The sequence below is a fragment of the Pholcus phalangioides genome, unplaced genomic scaffold (assembly GCF_987345545.1).
Source record: "Pholcus phalangioides strain wild (caught in Gottingen) unplaced genomic scaffold, Ppha-v1.0 ptg000003l_1, whole genome shotgun sequence".
Taxonomy (NCBI): domain Eukaryota; kingdom Metazoa; phylum Arthropoda; class Arachnida; order Araneae; family Pholcidae; genus Pholcus; species Pholcus phalangioides.
Genome location: NW_028301596.1, coordinates 42,578,244 through 42,600,459, shown reverse-complemented (window position 1 = coordinate 42,600,459; position 22,216 = coordinate 42,578,244). Strand labels below are relative to the sequence as shown.

At 35.6% G+C, this 22,216-nt stretch overlaps 1 protein-coding gene across 6 annotated transcripts in view; it reads left to right on the top strand.

Annotated features, from left to right (window-relative positions):
• LOC149088632 (serine/threonine-protein kinase Genghis Khan-like) overlaps positions 1 to 22,216 on the top strand; it is an 87,078-nt gene that overhangs the window by 3,611 nt on the left and 61,251 nt on the right. For all 6 annotated transcript variants that reach the window (XM_089248287.1, XM_089248286.1, XM_089248284.1 and 3 more), the window contains exons 2-5: positions 2,822 to 3,123; positions 20,188 to 20,279; positions 20,617 to 20,700; positions 21,364 to 21,459. In XM_089248287.1, coding sequence (XP_089104413.1) covers positions 2,937 to 3,123; positions 20,188 to 20,279; positions 20,617 to 20,700; positions 21,364 to 21,459 — 459 coding nt within the window. In that variant the 5' untranslated portion in view covers positions 2,822 to 2,936. The remainder of the gene's footprint in view (positions 1 to 2,821; positions 3,124 to 20,187; positions 20,280 to 20,616; positions 20,701 to 21,363; positions 21,460 to 22,216) is intronic.

Sequence of the window (22,216 nt, the reverse complement as noted above, 5' to 3'; positions counted from 1 at the left end):
TTAATGACTGTGGGTCCAACCTATCCATCCTGTGGAAAATTTTAAATATTTCTATCATATCCCCGACACCCGCGTTACTCAAATGTAATCATATTCAAGAAATAAAGTCTCTCTTCATAGCTCAAGCTTTGTGTGCCAACAAGAGCACGCATAGCTCTTCTGTGCAACCTCCAACCAAGTCTATGTTCCTGTGTAGGCATGGTCTTTGAAACCCTACGACATACTCCAGTCCAGGACGAACTAATCTTCAGAAAAATGGAAGAATGACTTTTGGAGAATGCAAACAGACTTTTTTATGAAACCGAACATTCTATTTAATTTTTTGACCACCGCTGAGCAATGTTCAGAAAACTTAAACTTCGTAAGGGCTGCAAAATTCATGTAGCCTGCAGGTGGCAAAACCATAAATGTGCCTCTGGCTGGCGCCTAAAATTTTTTTGATTTGTGAAGCCCTGATTATAATATTATCCTGTCCATGTATGTTTTTTTTATTCAGTCAATACATGCACTGTATTTCGGATGGGAAAAAATAAGCACCAGGCTGTATAGACTCAAATCATTGTTAAATAGAATTATTAGATCCATAACTATTTTTTTACACCTAGGGGTACCCACTGTCATTGAATGTTTTAAAAGGTCATGAATGAATCCAGGCAAGCAGGTTTGTTTATCCAAACATATTCCTGTCCGAATTAGTTGCGCCCGAGTAGTGCAGAAGTAAGATGCTTGTCTTCCACCATGAAGGTCTAGGGGCTAGGGGGAAAGAACATTGAAAACAAGTTCTTGACTTACCAGGCCTGGGGTGATCACCAATATGACACCTTCATTTCCCACCCAACTCCACTTGTTGGAAATTGCCATATTGCAATATGACCAGAGTTGGTGTGCGGTAAAGTATTTGTCCAAATTAGTTCAGATTTTCAGGTTTCCACTGTATTTCGAATCAAAATCAATTCTGATAGAAAATAAAGGACAGTCGTCATGGTTTGTATTTCAAAAGTTGTGTTGAATATAGATTAATATATTTGTTCACTCACAAAAATGCAAAAGTGCTTGTGTGTCAGGAATCATCTGTGATTACTGGATTTAGCATTATTCGAATGTTATTTGAAAGGTGCAAGATGATACCATACAATTGGGCAAAGGTCCAGCAATAATACCATATCGTTGCATATTAATCAGTTGATGACTTACTGGAAGAGTTTATGATGTATATATTTTGTCTGCTTTTCAACTTGTCAGTCATAAAATATTACCTTTTGAACATTTCTTTGAACAAAAACAGGGACATAAAAATAACTGAAACATATTAAGTGGTTATGTATGCATCAAAAAATATAGAAAATGAATTACCCAGGTCTCCCATTCGTCCTACTTTTCCTACTTTTTGGTAAAATGTCCTAATTTTGTCCTACTTTTCCTACTTTTTGGTAAAATGTCCTAATTTTGTCCTACTTTCTAGTTTTTGTCCTACTTTTCCTACTTTTTTTACCAAATCTACTTTTTTTAACAAAATTTGTGTAATTGATTTCAATTGAGCAGGAAATTATTGATGTATTGCCAAATATTACAAATATTGGAGAATGCAATTAATGATTCTGCCAAAGCAGAAATTGTATAATTTTTAATGTAATTTGGAAAGGGGGGGGGGTGTATGTGGACCATTTGTTGATTGATAAATTTTTCATTTGCTTAGTTTGAGGGTTCAAGTATAGTAGTCATTAAAAACTTCTGTCTGGATGGAAAAATAATTTTGTATTTATTACTTCATGGTCTTGGACAGTAATTTTCATCATTCAAAATTATGGTGCAAATAGGTGAAACAACAGTTTGCATTTGAAAGCAGTTGCATACGTAGGCCTATTCTGGGTTTGGTGATTCTGATGCTACCCAATGGCATTCAGTTGTCTTCTGTATTTTTAAGGCATGAAGAGGCATAAACAATATTTACAATGCTCAGCAAAGAGCTAGAAATGGAAGTGCTTCATTTGTCAAAAATGATTACACTGGCATTGAACAGTAAAATGTGAACAAAACAGTAAAATTAAAAAAATGATGATCAACACAGTAAAACTATCTGGTTCAACTTGCCTTATTTATGTCGGATCTTGTAATTTACACATTTTGCATTGTGCTTTTGAAAGTGGTCTTGAAGGTGCATCATTCTTAAAAAACTTACGTCTTCGAAATTTGCTGTGCCTTGTTGAAGAGAGTTGACAAGCTCCTCAATTTGGAAGGCACCAAAAAAGAATGTAATATATATGAGGAGAGACAGCAAAGAATTATCTGTGGTTGCTAGTGCACTGTTTTAGCCAAAAATTGGTTTTGTAACCAAGCCATTTGTCATTTTGTTTTGGCTTGACTGAAATAGTGCTAGGGAAAAAAAAGTTAAACATTTAAAAAAAAAATTTTTTTTTTTTTTTGCAAAAAAATTGTTTTTAATTAATTTTCTTCCATTATGCTATGATTATGTTGTCTAAGGGGGTTACCCTCCCCCATCCTACTTTTTAGTCCTGCGCTTTCCTACTTTTTCTCATTTTTTGAGTGGGAGCCCTGATTACCTTTTGGGTTAGATAAGACAGTTCAATGAACGACGTTATTTGAACCCAAAATTGCAAAAAGAACCATGGCTAACCACATGGGTTCTTTTTGCAATTTTGGGTTCAAATAATGTCTTTCATTCAATTGTCTTATCAAAAAATATGTTGCCATGCCAACTTGCATTGGCTCAAGTGATTTATGAGTTATGTTATCTCATTAAGTTATATTAGTTTCATTTTTTTATTTTTATTTTTGACATATTTTTTTTCTCAATATATAGCAAAAGACATGATTACCACGCTTTCCAGAGTTTTCAAGAGGACTTTTATAGTAACACATGATTTCTCTGTCTGGTAGACCATATATTTTGACGGCACAGTGTCACATCAATAATTATGTCAGGCCGGCCACCCGAAGAGTTAGTGAAAGAGCTGGAGAACATTTTTCTCAGCTGTATCGGTAGTAACAATGGCTCTAAAATCTCAATCGAGACGTTGGTGGATGCTGTAATTGTATTGTATGATGAGTGTTGCAACTCATCTATTCGAAGAGAGAAGACGGTGTCAAACTTTATTGAAAATGGTGAGTATGAATAAATTGTACAATAAATCATAAATGAATGCTTCCTACATTAGTTAATTTTGATTTGATTCTCTTCTGATGCCAAATAGCCTTCAGTAGTATCTAAAATGGTCACAACTGTCATTATAATTCATGCCAATTTTTTAAATGCTATAGCTCTGTGCCAATTTTTAAAAGTATTAGTTTTCAAGCATGATATCCAACAAAGTAGAAAAGCAGGCTATCAATAAGAAATCACAAAAGTTTCTTTCTAGCATGATAATGCCTTAATGAATCCATGGGAAAGAAATTTAGAGTGTAAAAATGAAATCATTCAAGTTCACCACTAAAAGACATTTCCTCATTCAAATTGCAGTGCACATGCTAATTTTTATAAATGCAGTACAAGACTGCCCAAACCTCGTGGTATGGTACCAAAACATCTCTAGTAAAAGTATTTCCATTCTCATTTCTGCACTAATGAGTGCATTAAGTATACAATAACATAATTTTCTAGTGAAACCTCTCTTTTACACAGACTGTGATTTCGAAAGCTTTGCAAAGATTTAAAGTCTGAAAATTCTCCCCACCTCTTTATCAAAAAGATCCTAAAGTTTCATAGCTTTGTGATGAATAGTTATGCCTACAGGCAGCTCAGTACGAGGGAACATTAATTATAGCCACCCTGTATGTCTGTCTTTTTTTTTTTTTTTTTTGAATTTTTTCAAGATTCTTGAGGGTGGGCAGAATGGTTTTGAGATCTCTTATTTAGTTATAGTATCAGCATCCTGTATACTTATAAAGACAAAGAACTTAATTTTTAAATTTTGATGAAAATATTAATTATTTTATTCTCATCAGCATATAAAATAGGCAAACAAAGTTGAAGACAAATCAATTTCTAGATTCTGAAGTTATTCTGATAAAATTCTAAGGAACTTTTCCCATATGGTAGAGTTTTTGTAAGAAGTTTCTGAGAGTAAATTCTTGAGAACGAGTATCTGTGATAATTTCTTTTATTTTTTTAAACACCATTGTAGATGAATACTTGTAAAAATTGGAGTAAATTCCTGTCAATTTCAAATTGTTTCTGATGCATTCAGGCGAAGTAGTGAATTTCAAGTCAATTAAATATAGAGTCTTCATTACTGGGAATTGAGACGATATATTCACACAATGCTGTATCAAAGTTTTTTCACATTGGGAAAAGTTTGAATTTTTTCAGCTTTTCCCTTAAAGTAGATTCAATTGGTGTAAGAGTAGACAAGAATAATTTTGGAAGAAATAGGTACTATTGTTTTAGAAAACCCATTTATACATCAACAATGTGTTAGTTTCTTGAGAACATAGACATTCTGAGAACATGAATCGGAACTGCTTGTTTGAGACTTTTTAAATATTTTTTTCATAAGTTATTCCACTTCATGACGACATTCATTTATCTGAACTCGATGTTGTAGAAATTTGATAGTTTTTTTTCCCTCATTGGTACTGGGAATTTTAGTAGGTTTGAAACTTAGCTTTGAAGCACTAACTGGAAGAAGTCAGGACCAGTGATATGGCTTTGCTCTTAACTTGAACATAGTTACGGATTTTTTTCCGCTCTCAGTGATGCATGTATGAAATATAGGAGAAAATTTCGTGAAAAACGTATAAATTGTTTCTTTTTGTAATTGCGAGAATATAAAAAGTGTGTCGAGAATTTCTTTTGGGATTTCACTGTGATGCTAATTTTCCCAGGCTGTACCTATGAGAAAATTTTATTCTGTCACATTGTAAATTGTGATCGGAGGGAAGAAAATATTCCTTCATGCCTTTAACCCTAGCGTTATCCCACAGATGTCTGAGAGCCCCAAGAAAAATATTCTCATTAAATTTTTTGGCCTCATTCAAACTCTTGACCGAAATCGAAGAATGGCAGGGAAAGGATAAGGTGAAGACTCCAAAGCAGAGCCGAGTTTCATTAGGTGAAGGATAAGGAAGGGAAAAAAGAATTGAGTGGTCATCACATCAGCCCCACAAGCAGAACTGGTTATGGCGTAGGCGATGGCTATTGTGTGTGCCGCTTCTGTTATTGTTGATGATGATGGTGGTACCCACCTGTTCCATTAAGTTTTTTCCCCCAAATGTTTAGCGGCAAGGGCTGTTGAGTCACGGTGTTTTCTGCATCGCCCCGAATTGCTCATTTCTTCGGGGACTTCCTCAAAGGGTTTCGATACAAAATGAAATTGGTTATATCTCGTAAAAATTCCTCTAATTGTGTGAGAAATATTTTTCTTCCCCAGTTGAAACGTGTTTCGAGAACTAATGTGAGTTGCGTAAAATATTCCACTTGCTCATGCAGAAATCGAGTCTTCAGTACTAGAAAAGATGGACCATAGGTTGAAGCTAGTGAATCTTCATCATTGGCACTGCATTACTATTCGTGTAATGCAGTGTTTCTCAAAGTGTGTGTCGTGGCTCCCGAGGGCGTCAGTGTGAGCTATCAATATTGAAGTGCATTTATTCAGTGCTTTGAAGCGGTTCTTTTCTAGCCTATTTTTGGGAGTCGCGGATACCCAAAAGACCGCGGTTGGCAAAAGTTCGAGAACCATAGGTGTAATTCGATGTGATTTGAGGAATTTTTCTTGATTCTTATTGAAATTTTTCTGTGAAACGGAAGACTTGGTGTTTGGAGCTGTTTAGGAAAAAAGCAAATTTTTTTTCGCTAAAAAATTCCTTTTCGTCACGAAGTTCGTCATTTGACCGTACTGTGAACAAACATTTTTCTTCTGATATGTTACGTACGTGAATTTATTGCTATGGTTTGAATTGAAACAATTTTAGTTGTGTCATACATACGTACGAAAAGTTAAAAAACTTGATACAGAATTCCCTGCTGTTCGAAAGGAATGGAAATACGAAAAATGCGCTGTTCTCGTATGCAGTATTTACATCTTATGCGTGCTATCGTGAGCCGAAAAAGACCTTGTCTTTAACATCCGCCTCTAAATATTGTCGCATCAGCTGACCGGCCAGTGACGCTTCGGTAATTTTGTGATTTGTAGTTGACAGTAATAGCATTCATGCCGTTGGTGCTCTCTCCTCGATGAATGTCCTTTTGCATATCTCAAGTGCTGTCTTGCAGACTGATTAAAAATAGATAGGAAGAATAAAGGATTACATATTTGTGCATGATCCCTCACGTTCTCGATTGCCTCAACAGCAACTAGCAGGTGGTTTTCGACACGCATATGCTCCAATCTTTCGCTTGACCCCGGATACTGTTAGAATTTTAAAAAAAAAGAAGCAATAGTATATACTTTCAGCTCGCCACTATGGAAAGAGGAGAAGAAAGGACTCTCCATATGCTCGAAAATTGACCTCTCTTTCTGTCTAGAAAAGTGGTCGCCGTTGAAAAATAGAGAAAAATAAATTCTAATAAAGGGAACTAATCTTCACTCAACTTCTCGTTTTCAAGTACTATTCCTTTTATTATTCATGCGGAAAGGGTTGGAGGAGGTACCAAAACCATTATATTTAGAGGAGGAGGAGGGGGAAAAATAAGTTATGATTCGTTTATTTTCAAATCAAAGTTCTCATCTGGACAAACAAATCAGAGATCCCGATCTTCTCTTTTTTTTGGTTATGGGTTTTTCCCCTGACCGAATTCGCTCTTATATGATTTTTCCGTTTACCTTTTTCATTTTTTTCCTTTTTGTGTAAAGTATTAAAAATTGATTTTAAAAAATCCTGTCTTTATCAGGAAATTGCGGAATCAAAAATAACGAACATTCGTTGATATATTAATTATACCCATTTCAAAAGTTAATTTGGTGTGCAATTTATTTATATTTGCAACAAGAATTATGAATATAAATTTTAATGTTGATGAGATGTAATACATAATACGTTTAATTCTAAATTGTACTATGCATATGATACGATGGTCCAAGTCCGACGCTAGATTTCGGAAGTAGACCGTAACATACCTACAATACATAACCGAATATCTATTCACATCTCTGCATACTGTATATCCAAATTTATGCCGTCGACCCTCGTGGTGTTTTTTCGGTGAACTTAATTTTAAATTGAACACAGTTGTAAATGGATATATTAAAAATTGTTAAAATGCTATTGAATTTTCATATTCAAACTATGCAATCAATGCCAACTTGACGAGATTTGGGGCTCGCACCCTTGCATTTTTGGCATACTCCCCCCCCCCCCCCCCCCCCACACACACACACTGTGACCTTTGGCGGTCCTCAAAGCCAGACTTTTCACGGGCTCTTATATAGTGAATTTATAACATGAAATGTGACAAAAGATGATAATATTTTGATGATATTTATTACGAAAAACCTTGAATGACTTGCTCCCTCCCATTTGATCACGTGGGCTCAGTCGTTAGGACTGTATTTAGTTAAAAAAAGGTATAAATTGTATAAATGTTTTCATTATTACAATCAGATAAATCATTGTTCCAAATTTGGGATCTATCTCGGTGCATGTAAGTTGAAATGTCTTGGACCTATTGCTGGAAAGTATCACGGCCCCCTGATTGTTGTGTTTGGTTTCATAATCGGAAGTTATTGACCTGCGCTTGAATTGAATTTCTCATTCACGTTGCAGTTAATGATTAGTATTATGCTGATTTAAGTTTGAAAATATGTATAGCAGTACTATCGCACGTAAGGGTGTTGTTTTGATGATGGGCATGATCGATGCTACTGCCTCGAAAAAAAGTTGAATACCCCTTATGCCAGCGTTTCTCAACCTTTCTAAACCGAAGGACCAGTAAAATATCTGAAAAAATTAGATGGACCACTTGTGTCCCGTATTTCCAATTGTTCCGAATTGTTTTGTACATTTGTCCAGTTTTTTCAACGATGCTTATTCAAATTCATAATGAAAAAGTAATTGAATTCACTGAAACCGCGAATAAAAAGCGTTTTCATGTTGTTGACATTTGTCATTCGTTGGAATGTTTTTTTCATCAGATTCATTTTTGTTTACTGCAATTTGTAGCAGGCCCCATCCTTTACCCGTTTCTACACAAGCTTGTTTAAGTTTGTCATAAATTACATCTTTTGGCTACAATCAGCAATATCCCGTATTTAGGATCGCAATTTTCCGCATTTTCCCCGATGAGGTATGGCGAATCCAAGTATGAAGGTACCCATAATTTTTATTTGAACCCCATATGAATATTATAAGTACTAATATCAATTACAACAATTTAAACATTTTTTCATTCATTTAGAATCGAATTATCAAGTCTGCCTGCGGATTACCTATGCCATCGTCACGGACCACAGGTTGAGAAACGCTGCCTTACGCAGTTCGTCATAATTTTTTTTTTTTTTTGTGTGTTTAGAAGTTACAATGCTAAAAATTGCCATCGACTCGCGAAGGAGTAGTTTTTTGTTCTCTTATCTGGTGTCAAAGGTTAGCGGCTGGTTTTAAAAATTTCATCAAATGTTATGGTGCGTTTATACCGTCCCGAACTCGGGCCTCAGCGTCACATTAGGGAGAAGAATTGCCTGCCTTCGATTACGGACTTCCTTCTTGGTAGAGAAAGGGGTATGGCGTGCATGCTTACAATGTGCGTGTGTGCGTATGTCAGTGCTGGCAGAAGGAAACAGTCATGCCTTTTAGCTGTTTTCGTTGATCCTAATAACGTATATCCTCCCCGAAATATTTGCTAATTGACCGAACCTCCGCTTCTTTTTTTGAATAGCGCAGTGCAAGTGGCGCATTCCCCGCATGTTTGTTTATTTCCCGGTAGCCTCTCAATCCCAACCCCTCTCCCACCATGAGCGGTAATTTTTCGAAGTTTTCTCTGTTCTTGGGAAATGAACAGGGTAATGGTTTTTCAGCCGTTTAGATGGGGATGATTTTCATTAAGGTTTTTTTTCCGCCACGGGGCCTTGTCGAGTGTAATGAGCAGAAAAGAGGAAAGAATGATTATATATACCACAAGTATCACCGAGGACAAAAATATATGCTAGACCTTGCAATTTTTTCCTTGGAGAAATTTACAAAATAGTGCGTTTACATGCGTCTAATTTCAATTGAAGCATTCCGGTGTAATCAAATAATTTGTCGAAATTTTCGCATAGTTTCAAACTTAGTTTTGTTCTAGCTGTTGAGTAATAAACTTCGCGTTTTGAGAAGAGTTAGAAAAACTGAAACGTCTATATTTTCCCCTTTGAATTTTAGCTAAATGTGTGCCCCAAACATTTTCACGAATAATGATTTGGCAATAACAGTTTGACCCCGTTGTATACCTTTTTACTGAAATCGCAGGTATAATGAAAAATATTTACAATTATTTTTAAAACAATTATCCCAAAAATATTTTTGGAAGAAACGGAACTTCCGTAATGTACACCAGTGCTCTAAGACTGTGAAATTTATGAGAATTTCATTTTTTTTTCGTCTTTTGCCATAGCCCTCATTGACGTCTTGTTATGAACATTCGAAAATGAGTTTCTACGATCAATCGCTTAGTGAACGTTCAAAACGAGGAAAATTGTTCTCGTGAATCAGCAAAAAAATTCTTGTCACGGAAAAATCATGCGTTGAAATATAATTACTGAAATAAACGTAAAGAAAAGGCGTAGTTCTTATTTCAGGGATCTCATATATAAAATCAATGATGTAAATGCGTATCTGCTGTTAAAAAGAGTAATTTGTTGCTTACTGGACTATACAGGGTGTCCTGTAAGTGCTCTAACGCGGCCTTTTATGTCATCAACCTTCCATCGTAAAGGTATGATTCTAATTTAACAGGCGTTCAAAAATTACTCTGTGCCAGTTTTGAGAGTGAAAATACAGTGTGTATCAAAATCAAAATATCGAAATTTTTTTACGTACCTCCTGTGATATAATTTTTTTTTTTTTTAATAATTCAAAACAGCACACATAAATACATGGACACAAATATACAAAATAAAATAAAGACAACAGAACAAAAGACAAAACATACACTATGCAGCTCTTAGGGACCCATTTGGTCCGTCCTAGAGCTTAATAAATATTATATATAATCAACGGCACGCTCGATTTATATTTATTTCATTTCATTCATTTCTAATTGGAAAGTTGTTGCCCTGTCTCTCTTGATGCCAACAAAAAAGTCCCATGTTTCTAAGTGCAATATTCCCAGAGATATTCAAATTCGAAAAACGGAGGAAATTTGGGAAAGAACAGCGTTAAATGCGGGTAAAACAGTTTTTCGCATTTAACACTGTTCTTCCCCAAATTTCCTCCGTTTTTCGAATTCAAATATCTCTGGGAATATTGCACTTAGAAACACGGGACTTTTTTGTTGGCATAAAAAGAGACAGGGCAACAACTTTCCAATTAGAAATTATATCACGGGAGGTACGTATAAAAATTTAGATTTTTTGATTTTGATACACACTGTATTTTCACTCTGGCACAGAGTAATTTTTGAACGGCTGTATGGAATAATACCTTTACGACGGACGATTGATGAGATGAAGGCCGTGCTAGCACCTACAGGACACTCTGTATATCTTTACTTTGTGCATATCACTGATTACATTATCCAATGAGAGGACCCACATTTATATTTCCCCCAGAAGATTAACTCAATGGTTGATTGTAATGTTCTCTCACGAAATGTCCTTACGATTGGTTGTAGAAAAACAACACTCTTACTAACACTTATCCTGTACCAAGCCTCTTCAATTAATGAAACATTGCATTATTACTTTTTATGGGTTTGCTTATTTCACATCCGCGTTTCATGTGGTATCGAACTTACTATTTTTTTTCCCAAGAGCTTGCGGTGGAGTTGAATGTTTTACTACGGAGTCAACCTCCACGTCAAACGTGTTACTCCGTTGGGGAGAATGTGTATGCAAATGATATTGGACGCTACGGCACCAACTCATCGAAATTGCTTCATATTTTCGAATTTGTGGTGTATACGGCTTGATAAATTTTGTGGCAGAGAGAAAAAGAGTAACTGCTATGCTATAGAGGTTGTCTGTGGAGGTCGTCTTACACCTGTCCTATGCCCAGCGGAATAACGTGTTAGGTGTTGCAGAACTTCCAAAAGCCGAGTTATTAATTTCAGATTTTTTATTATTGTTATCATCTTCTTTCAATATTACGCAATTTAATCTGTGGCTTGTTTTGTAAATGGGGAGCGGGGGTTGGGACGACAACCAAAAAACGCTTAATTGAACTTTTTTGTTGTGGGTGACGAATCTTAATGATGGTAACTGGCATCGCGTGCAGATCATATCACATTTAACATGAAAAAGTTACGCGCCGTGGTCTTAATTCACTCAGTAATTTCTCCATCACTAATCTTGTTTGTATGTTATAATAATGAAGTTGCTCTGATCCCATTTTAATCCTCTATATAAACATAGTTTTTTTTTCTTTCAATTTGACGCCGTCGGCGATGCCTATTCTTCAGAATGGCAGTTTGGGGGGGGGGGGAACCGCGGCATTTTTATTTTTAGTTTCAGCTAGTAGTAGCAGTTTGAAAAATGCTGAGAGAGGGATGGATGGCTGGTGGATGATGTTGGGATGGAGGATAAAGAGTACCCGCCCACGTTCATACTGCTCCTGCTGCTCGGTGTTGGATCCAGTTGGCGTCTTCGATGTCTATAGTTTTTATTTTTTAATTTTTCTCTTGACAGTCGCATTTTACTTCACTTATTTTTTTTATTTTATTTTGTCACTTTGGTGTGCCAGATTTGTTCGAGCATTGCATTATTAAGTATCGAAGCACTTGACCCTTCTCTCATACTTCTACGTTTTTTTGTGAACTCGTCCATTTTTTTTTTCTTTTACTACTCGTTTGACTTCCTAGCGATTAGTAATATATTTTTTAGAACTTTTGATTGTTTTTACTGTTTATTACAACCAGATGTTTTCATCTTTTTGACGCCTTGGGTTGTTTTGATGCTTTTCTCTGAGTGGGAGAGGAGGGGGTTTATTATGTATTTTTTGGTGCCATCATGTGTGGTGGCAGTAAGGAACAACAAACTTTATGTGACGAAAAATGTTTTTATTATTCATCGTTACCAATCTCAATATTTTCTGTGTTGATAAGAGAGCACGGATGTTTATTTTCATGAATATTTGAACGATTCCGGTTGTGGTTCCATCTGATAATATTACCCCTCCACCCAGAATAAAAAAAAATCAAATTTTCCTCTTCAGAGTGTTAATTTTTACATCGTACATCTTTTAAAATCGATTTTTAAATCTCTGCATTGTTCGTAATGGCGGGAACATTTTTTCCCTTTGCTATATCTAAAATATATTCTTGATTCATTCTTCCGTAGGTAAATGATTTATCCACCTTTTTAAAATCAAAAAAAGTCTCTGAGATAAAACAGATTCCCAACCTGTGGTAACCGTTTTTCCGTGGGTTCGTGGTGGTGCGAACTGCGTGTACACAGGGCCGCAACCAGATGCTTCGTCACCCGGGGCAAGTGCGCATTTTGGCGCCCCCTTGTAATGAACATAGGTTGAGAATAAGGAGTCTATGAGGCTTTTTGGATTACGTGATATTTCTCTCTTTCTTTGAGGGACATACAAACCGTATCCAATGTAGTCAACATGGCGACTTACTGGGCAGATCATGAAAGAACAAATCTAAACTGCAGAAATGTAGAAATGAAATCGATTTTTTTTATCATTGTGATGGGCACTAAATATTTCGAATTTTTTTTGTGTTCAAGTTCAAACTTAAACTATATGATTGATGCAGTTGGATATTAAAAGACAAAACGGAAACATTAATTTTCATTTTCATGCTTGAGAAGATATAAATAAAAAGTTGAAATCAATGTGTTATTGCATGGATATCCAACTCAATAGTAGGTCCAGCTAATTATTTTATATTTCATTTTCTGGGCTTTGTATCTCTTAAGTGAACTCAATATTTCGAAAATCAAGAATCCAATTGACCCTTTAAAATTATTGATGTGGTGGAAAACCCTATTAAGTTTTCGCATTTCCAAAGTAAAATCTGCAATTTTAACATTGATTCCTAAGGGGGAATATCCTGTACCCGTCCTTCAAAGTGATGCTGATGTCTATGCGAGAACCTCATAATGAAAAATCCCATGTTCTGAGCTGCCTGCAGTCGCATTCATTATAGAACTAAGGTCGGCATTACGCTATAAAAGTTTGATAAAAGTTCGTTTATAAAACTTGAAAAATGCAACCAATAGGCGGATTAGTTAAGTTCCCTCGAATCTAAGATGTGCTTATTAGTTATATTTTCCAAGTTTGATAAAATTTCTTTAATAAATTTTCAAAAATGCAACCAATAAGCGTCTCGGTTACATTTGAGCAAACGTAACCGAGGCGCTTATTGGTTGAATTTTTCAAGTTTTATCAAAGAGCTTTTACAAAACTTTTATAGTGTTATGCCGGCCTAAGCAACATGATGAAGGGATGGGGAGCGGGAAGAATTTTCTAAGCCTTCAGCGACAGAATTTTTTCCCAAAACCTCGGATTCTTAATAACCATGTGCGTAAAATGAATTTTACCAACAAAGCACTTTCTTGTAAACTCAACGGCATATTCAAGAGTGAAGAAATAAAATCGACCAAAATTATAACATACATTAAAAAAAAATTAGATAATATGCAATGGTTTTTATGTATCCTTTAACCCCTGCTATCCTTTGCTTATTCTATTTCTTCTTTGGGAAAGAGTTGCATCTACATTTTGTGCTCTCCTGGAGCTTGAGACAAACAGCTGAAGCATTCTTTCTACGATTTTTCCCATCGACATGCCTCTTTTTTCTGCATTACGCCTGTGTATAGTAGAGTTGGTGGGGGTATTTTCGCATCTGTCACTCGGATTCTTTTTAAATGTCACTGGCCCATGGAATTATCTTGTTTTCCTGTGTCTGACCAAGTCTGCGAATTAAGTAGTTCCCGAGCACTGCGGCAGATGCGATTTTTCTCTCTGGAAACATACCTTCTTTTTCCATCACTTGCTCCCTCCTAGTTCGGCTCATTAAACACGTTTGCGTATCCCCTCTCTATACCACCAAATTTTCCTTTTCTATTTCTCTCTGTGAGTATCTCCACCCTCTTTTTGTGATATCACACACCACATACAACTTCTATGTGACTGTGCGAGCGTGACTCACAGCGTTGTGCCGCCACTCACAAGAGTTTATTAAGTGCTCCGCGACAATGTGCGCGTATTTCGGTTTTCCAGCCGGTTTTTCGCTCTGTGCTGTGTAATAATATTTGTCGTGCATGTTTTTCATTTTTTTTAGTGCTAGGCTATTGTAATAACTTTTTTTTCTTGTCTCGCGGTCGGCACGATTCACTCACGGAACCTATTTCTAGCTGTCTGTGGAAGGTTTCGTGTAATGCTGTCCACAAAAGCTAGTTAATAAAAATAAGTAAATAAATAAATAGGCTGAAATTTCGCCCACTGTATGACATGAATTTGAACCGGAAAATGGGTGATTACTTTCTAGGTGCTTCTATTGTTCTTTCTTACTCTTCATTTTGGCGGATTTCTTTGTCTGATACACTGTACCTACTTGGAATTTTTTCTTTCCATTTTTAATATAATATTTACATGGGTTATTGTTTTTTGTGTCATTTTTCACGCTTGTTAGAGACGTTGCCAACGTGTTATTACGTCTCAAAATAGGATTTATGCAACGTGTTTGAATCTTTTTCAAGGTTTTATTCACTATACTGTATACGCTATCGCGTTTCAATAGCAAGTGATTAATTCAATTGTTCGTTTAATCCAGTTGATTCAATTGCAATATTCTATACTTCACCGATTTCAGCACTTGAGAACTGAGTTATATTATTATATTACCATTTTTGAACAAAAGTGCTGACACGCAAATGTTTTTGTTTTTCCGATAAATTTGTGAAATTTAAACATTTGCATTCAAGATTAAATTTAGATGTGTAATATACTGTATATATTTTTTCGACATAATTTTGAACAGATAAAATTTTCGTGATCGACATTCTACAAAGATTTTTGTCAGGCTAAAGAACCATCCCATGTTCTTTTAGCACATTCCAGCGTTAGAATTGAAAAATAAAGTGAATTGAAAAATGAACACGGGAACCTAGTGATCCTCAGACGTTATGACTGGTCCACGAAACAAAATCTGTTCTAAGGGGCCGTTCAAGTATTACGTAAGCAAATTTTTAGCCATTTTTTACCACCCCTCCCCCCCCGTCAGCAAAGCGCTGACCCTCTTCCCCCCCCCCCCCTTGTCAGCAAAATTTCGTCATCAGCTCTGCCCCTCTGAATCCTAACTCATATTTTCATAAAGGGTGGTTGCTGACGTAAGCATTATCCAAACCCCCCCCTCCTCCCTTGTCATCAAAAGTCAGCAAATTGGAACCCCCCCCCCCCATCGATGATGACGTAATACTTGAACGGCCCCTAAATAATAATTTTCCCAAATATATTAGCATTCGGAAGAGTGGTATACCAGGAAGGGGGAGAGGGGTGCAAAAAGCCATAAAAAAGTGTATCGCCCGCTGGGAGGGGTGGGGAGTGATAGTGATAGGAACCGAGACACCCAGGCTCTGTCACACTTGGTGATATAAGCACATTGTCCCTGGGGACTCGGGTGCCTCCGCGGAACCTAACCCTTTATTGAGCTTGAGAAAGATATATTACATACATGGACAGGTGCCATTACGCACCTCGCCAGTTAACAAGTATAAAATTTATGATCGATTGAATGAAATCGATCATGAAATGGTGATTCATGTAAATAAATCACAGGTTATAAATCACGAAATCATCATAATAATCGCCATAATCGAGGATAGTTCTTGATAAAATTTGATCTAATCGCTGCACCGTGTAATTTGATTTAATCCAAAGACATTCGTGAGTAATTGCTGCCTGTATACAGTTTTTCGATAAGCCCACGTGGATCAAACTATTCAGGACTACTCAGGCTCCTCTTCTTTTTCCTCTTCTCTAAACAGATGTACGAGATCGCTGTCTGGGTGTAGTTGACGTCGGATTCTAGTGGATCTCCTAACTGGCATAGGTGGCTCTCATCTGCTACTCTAGAAAGCGGACCAGTTTACGCATTTTACTTTTCGAATCTTCCCGCTTCAGGATGCACTCAAACCAAGGTATTCGCAGATGTTCAGCCGGCTCTGTGAAAAAAAGTGGAAAGCCGTTGTCTTGGGGCATAGAATTACGTAGTGAAGAGGCGTGCCTATGGCCGAACATTGTTATTGGTCCCGCGGACCACCACAATATATTTCTTGGTGGTCCGATTGTTTAATCAGTGGTCTCGGACCAGCGGACTACTAGTGATTTCAAACGCTGAAATCTTTATTTTTGCAACAACTCCTGTAAGCGACATCATCGGGAGCATGAGCGTGAAGTTATTTGAAATATTCGGAGGGCTCAAAAATATTGGGGGTGGGAGGCTCGAACCTAATACTGTATTTCTATAGGTATTATGGAGATGTTGGAAAATAATTGGTAATGGGGGGGGGGGGGGAGAGATATCCCGGGAAAATAGGCCCGCATAAGTTTACGCCTATGGTCGGGAGTCATTTGTGGGCTTTGAGCCTTGAAACGGCGGACAAATGATTTCCACTAGATTAAAATTATTCCCACCTGTACTTGATCTTATAAACTGGTTTAGGTAGAGCTATAAAAAACGATTTCTGCCGAATGAACGCCGGATATGTGTCTAAAATCATTTACGGCTTAAAGAGGGCCCGTGAATAGGTTTCCTGAGAAATTAAAATTTTCATTAAAAAATGCTTTTCTGCGATCGAAACACATATTTATGAATGTTCAGGTTGAGTCAAGATGTTATGCTGGAATTTGTTGCTGTTCACTTGGCAAATTGATTCCATAGAAAGGATAGTTTTTCACCGTTTCTAGACCGAACAGCTACTACTACTTAACCGTACATGCACCTCGTACGGACCGAAATGCTGATAAATGTAATCACTGGGAGTAAAGTACAGTTTGAAAAAATACTCAAGTAATGTATATGACGGCCGTTAAATGCCAAAAATTCTTCATCGAGATCATTTGCGCTATTTTTTCCCCGTTAAATACCGTTTAGAAAAAAATACAAAACACACTCATATTGAAAGAGCCTGTTTTTTCTTATATTTAGCATTTTAATGCATAAAATTTGTATGGGAAAATTACATTGAGATAACATGAAAGAACATATAAGTCTATAAGGAATTTATATTTTATTAAGTTTGCAATCGGTGCACTCGCTAAACAAAAGCGCATTTCTCACGTTTCACTTTGCATTGTTCTATGACTTCATTTTTCATAGAAGTTACTGGGAAAGTAATTTAACTAGTCATGGCCCCCCCCCCCCCCATGTAAATGAGCAAATTACGGAACTAAAACATATCGAACCGGTTTTTTTGTGATAATAATCCAGCTTGAATTTACAGGAGTAGTCTTCAATAAAACTTCGTGATGAGTTTACTCCTCACGAAGTTTAAAGGTTAAAAGTGCTAAATCGTCGTGAGGTGGTGAAATTGTTTACTGTGAGGAGGCTATCAGTCATTTTTTTTTCGCTTCTATTAAGCTGTAGAAATAATTAGAAAAAAGTTTTGATTGAGACAGGATATTGCTGTTTCTGAATGAAATGGACCTTTTTAGCTTCTTTTGAACGCTACCTATCTCTGTATGTATGTCTTCAAGGCTATATTCCTATCCCTTGTTACAGTCAGGCCTCTGGATCTCTTTGCCGGAAGGTGTGAAAAACATGAAATAAGGAGAGGGAGTAAAGGAAGGAAGCAGGGACAAGTAAAGAGGAAGTGAAGAGCCTTAGCTCTGTTCCTCCTATAACCGGATGTTCTTGTTGCTCTACTTTGTATTCATCTTTAGTTCACTGTGTTTACGCTGTTTATGAGCATGACTCCTCAGTAAAAACCAAATTGGCTGTTTCTGTGTTTACTTTAGGGTCCATGGTTTATCCTCACTTGGATTTATTTTTTTGGCGGGAATTCGCCCCCCCCCCCCTCCATCTCAACCTTACTGCATGCAGTGCAAGGAATATTTTTTTTTATTTGATCTTTAATATCCCAATGATAAGTCATCAAGATCCACATCCACTTTACTACAGAATGATGTTTTTTATGGCTTCATTGGGAATTTTATTGCTGCTGTTATCCCAAGTTGATTTTATCAGCTCCTGAATTGACATAAATTATTCTATGCCGTTTTCATTTTGATCTATGATGACCATATCTTGAAAAATTGATATTATAGATCCCAATATAGTTTGTAAAATGAATATTTATGTACAAAAAACTATTTTGATACCTATTTATTGTGCTTTTTAGCTGATACAAGGAAAATTATAAAGGAAAATACTTACTTCTAACTGGGTGGTTACTCGGTTTTGAAAGTTCAATTGATTATAAAAAATACCTTTGGAAGTCATGGATTTGCACATAATAAAAATGGATGCTGTCATCTGTTGGTGGAAATAAATAATAGTAATTGCAAAATTAGTATGAAATTGATATGCAACAGTAAGCAAATAAAACAGCAAAAAATGAGGAGGGCTGATAGTTTGGTGTTTCCATGGAGGCATTGTTAGAAATATGACTGTAACAGTAGTTGTGTGTGTGTCGAACTGTGTGAGAAATTGGGAGATTCTGTCGTGAAATCAGGAGATTTGGGAGTATTTATTGAAATTTTCAAAATAATTTAAGCACTAGCTTCACAGGAGTTAGACATGAGGATGTGCTTTCAGATTTCTGAAGCTCTGAAAAGCAACTACAGCAGAAAGTTAGAAATTTGTAATGCTTCTGGTGTAATTTGAATCACAATTCCAGTAAAATATTTTGTGATATGTTTAAATTATTACTTAAATTAATAGAACATAAATTAATCACTAAAATTTATGTTCTATACTGCAGTTCTTTGAAGTATGTTTTTAGTGGCAAATAAATTTTATAAAAACAAGTTTAAAAAATTATAAAGTTAAGAAATTCGAATTCAGAATTTCTTAACATGAAAAAGTTGGAAAATAAATTTATTTTAGTATATAATAATTTAAACTTAAAATTCATGGTTTCTCATGATGTTGTATGTGAATGATTTAAAGATATGAATCATTCTAAAAATCATTTCACAATGTTTTTTTGAAATTTCTCGGATATATCCGAGTTCAGCTCGTTCAGGGCCTGATTTTCGCATAGGTATGAGGGGCGTTTGTACAGGACCCATAGGCTTTGGGCCTCCAAAATTCAAACACCATATATATCCATTGTACTGTATAACCAAACATCTTTGGCCCTAGTTGCTGTTTGTTTCCTAGCGAGACCCTAGAGCTCCTTGTTTCCTGCTTTGCCCTCCCCCTCCCCCATATCAAAGTCTAGCTCAGTAACTACTGTAGGTGTCTCAATTTGAGATGCTTTCAGAAAAATGTGTTTTAACACTAAATAAAGTGTGTGCTTTTGATTATCTGCTATTGAAAAACTCAGAAGAAAACTATACTTGGAGACAGAGTTGAGATTAGTTGCAGCATATGGAAGTACATGATAAGGCACTCTTTATTTCTTTATACTTATCTAGAAATCACCAATTTTCATGTCACTGATGCTACTGTACCCAAAGGTGTACATGGGGGAGGGGGCAAGCCAACCAAAATTAGGAGGGGAACAATATTTTTGTGAAGAAATTAAAACATCAAAAGAAAATACCATTTATATGCTATATCAACCAATTTCTGTTAATTTAAATGCTTTTTAAAGGGTGGCAGCTGAAAATTTCTTTAAAAGAAAATTTTTGTGCGCCCCCCCCCCCCCCCTCCCCCGCATAGGTCAATCCTGCATATACCTAGTTGTGGCATTGATTCTATGAATTTATTTCAAAGCTGATTGTGTCATTCATACTTCAGTCATTGAAATCCATTAAAATTCAAATAGATTTTATGGGAAATGAATATAATGAAAGATAATGATAACAATTATTTTATTCAATTATAATTGAATAAAAAGATAATGTGATTATTGTACTTATTATTTTGCTGATAAATTGTGTTTCATCTCATTTGTATTGTGCTAAAATATTTTCTTTCAGTTAAACCAGCAGTTCAAAGGATAAAAAAACTAAGATTCTCTAGAGATGATTTTGAAGTGCTCAAAGTTATTGGAAGAGGTGCCTTTGGTGAGGTAAGTTGTTGTACTCAGGAAGTGTGTTTTTGTTCTTTGAAAATATCTTAAGTGATGTAAAAAATTGTATGATGCTTTTCAGTCGAATCTCTAGTCCACTGATTTTTGGTTTGATAAATCTAGGTTAATATTCCAGGATTGATTATCCCCTATATGCATAAAGTGATGCTACAAAAATAATAAAATACTTACATATATATAATTTTTTCATTAGCATAATATTGCATCTCTCATAGCAATGTTTTCACCTGATTTAACCTTTTATTTTAACTACACAACCATTATGTAATTACATTCAAAATTGATTAATTTTTTTTTTGTTTCTGTGTAATTTTAGGTGGCTGTTGCAAAACATGTGACCACAGAGAAAGTATATGCTATGAAGATCTTGAATAAATGGGAAATGTTAAGAAGAGCAGAAGTAAGATTTTTAAATGCATATATCAATACTATTTACATGCACTAAGAATAAAAAAAGAACGTAAAATTAATGAAGTTAGTGAAAACATATGAGGGAGATTCTTATGAAGTAGGGCAAAATTGGAACATACCTACAAAAAATAATATACAAAAAAAGCAACAAAAAATTTAAAAAAACATCTTTACGACATTTCACCTGTTGATAAATAAAATGTAGTGAGCAGTGAAGTTTTATGGGGAAAAAGTAATTTAGAGTACAAAGTACATTAAAACAGATGTGCAGAAATCCTATATTCTACTCTGATATTTCATCACTAGTTTTATATTGGCATTCTATATTTGCAACATGTTTAATATATTTTGGTACTTCATTTCCAACTTAGGCAATCATTGATACTCGGAATAACTTTTTTATCGCAAAATATGGGGACAACAGATTTATAATTTGTTTTAATTTTGTTAAATTTTTGGGGAAATAATTAACCTCTGCATGGTAAAACACATATCTTACTTAATGATCAGTTTATTTTATTGATTAACTCTATGAACTCATTATCATCAGTCAAAAGCTTGTTAATGATTTAAAAATAATTCAATAACTGCATTATCTCAAATAAGCTTGATTTTTTTTTTAAATTGTTTTTCCTTATATCAATCAATCTAGATGGCTTGTTTCCAAGAAGAACGAGATGTTTTGGTGTTTGGTGATAAAAGATGGATCACCAATTTACATTATTCCTTCCAAGACAGCAATAACCTGGTATACCTAACAAACAATTTTTTCATTCATTATTTTGACATGATTTCAGATTTATACTCAAAATGAATTGATAAAATTTTATACCTTGCGTTAAATGTGTTCATAAAGATATATGCATTGTCATTTATGCATTGCCACCTCAATAGTCATTATTTTAATGAAATTTAGTAAATTATCAAATGACCAATATAAGACAACCATAAATACATTATGGGCATTGTATAGTATTTTATAATGTGTATATATTGTTTATAATTTTTTGATTGGTTTTTAATTGGGTTGCTGTATTTTTGAAATATATGACATCCATATTTGTTATGGGCATCTTTTTCTCAGCCACCTCGTTGGGCATTTTGCCTGTTGCAGGGGTGCAAGAGCTGCGCCAAACTGCGCCGAAACGGTTCTCTTGCTACACGGTGCGCCATGGTGCTGAATCCCTGCGCATTTGCGCCAATTCTTGTTTGTGGTTCGCGGAGGTACCGCTAATGCACTGTTGTACGTCGAATACCCTTAATTTAGGAAAAAGAAATATGAACATTTTGATCACGGGACGCGTTCTTTCCGAGACACGGAAAAAGATGCGGGGGGCGGGAGAAACTGCTTTTTTTTTTCACTTCCCACCATCTACCACAATCACGTTATCTCGTGACCTTGGAAAATAGTTATACTACCTTGAAGTATTAAGTCCTGTACTGTTATTGGTATAACTGGCGGGCTATCAAAGTCCTTGAATGAATATGCCAAATTTTCCGATTTC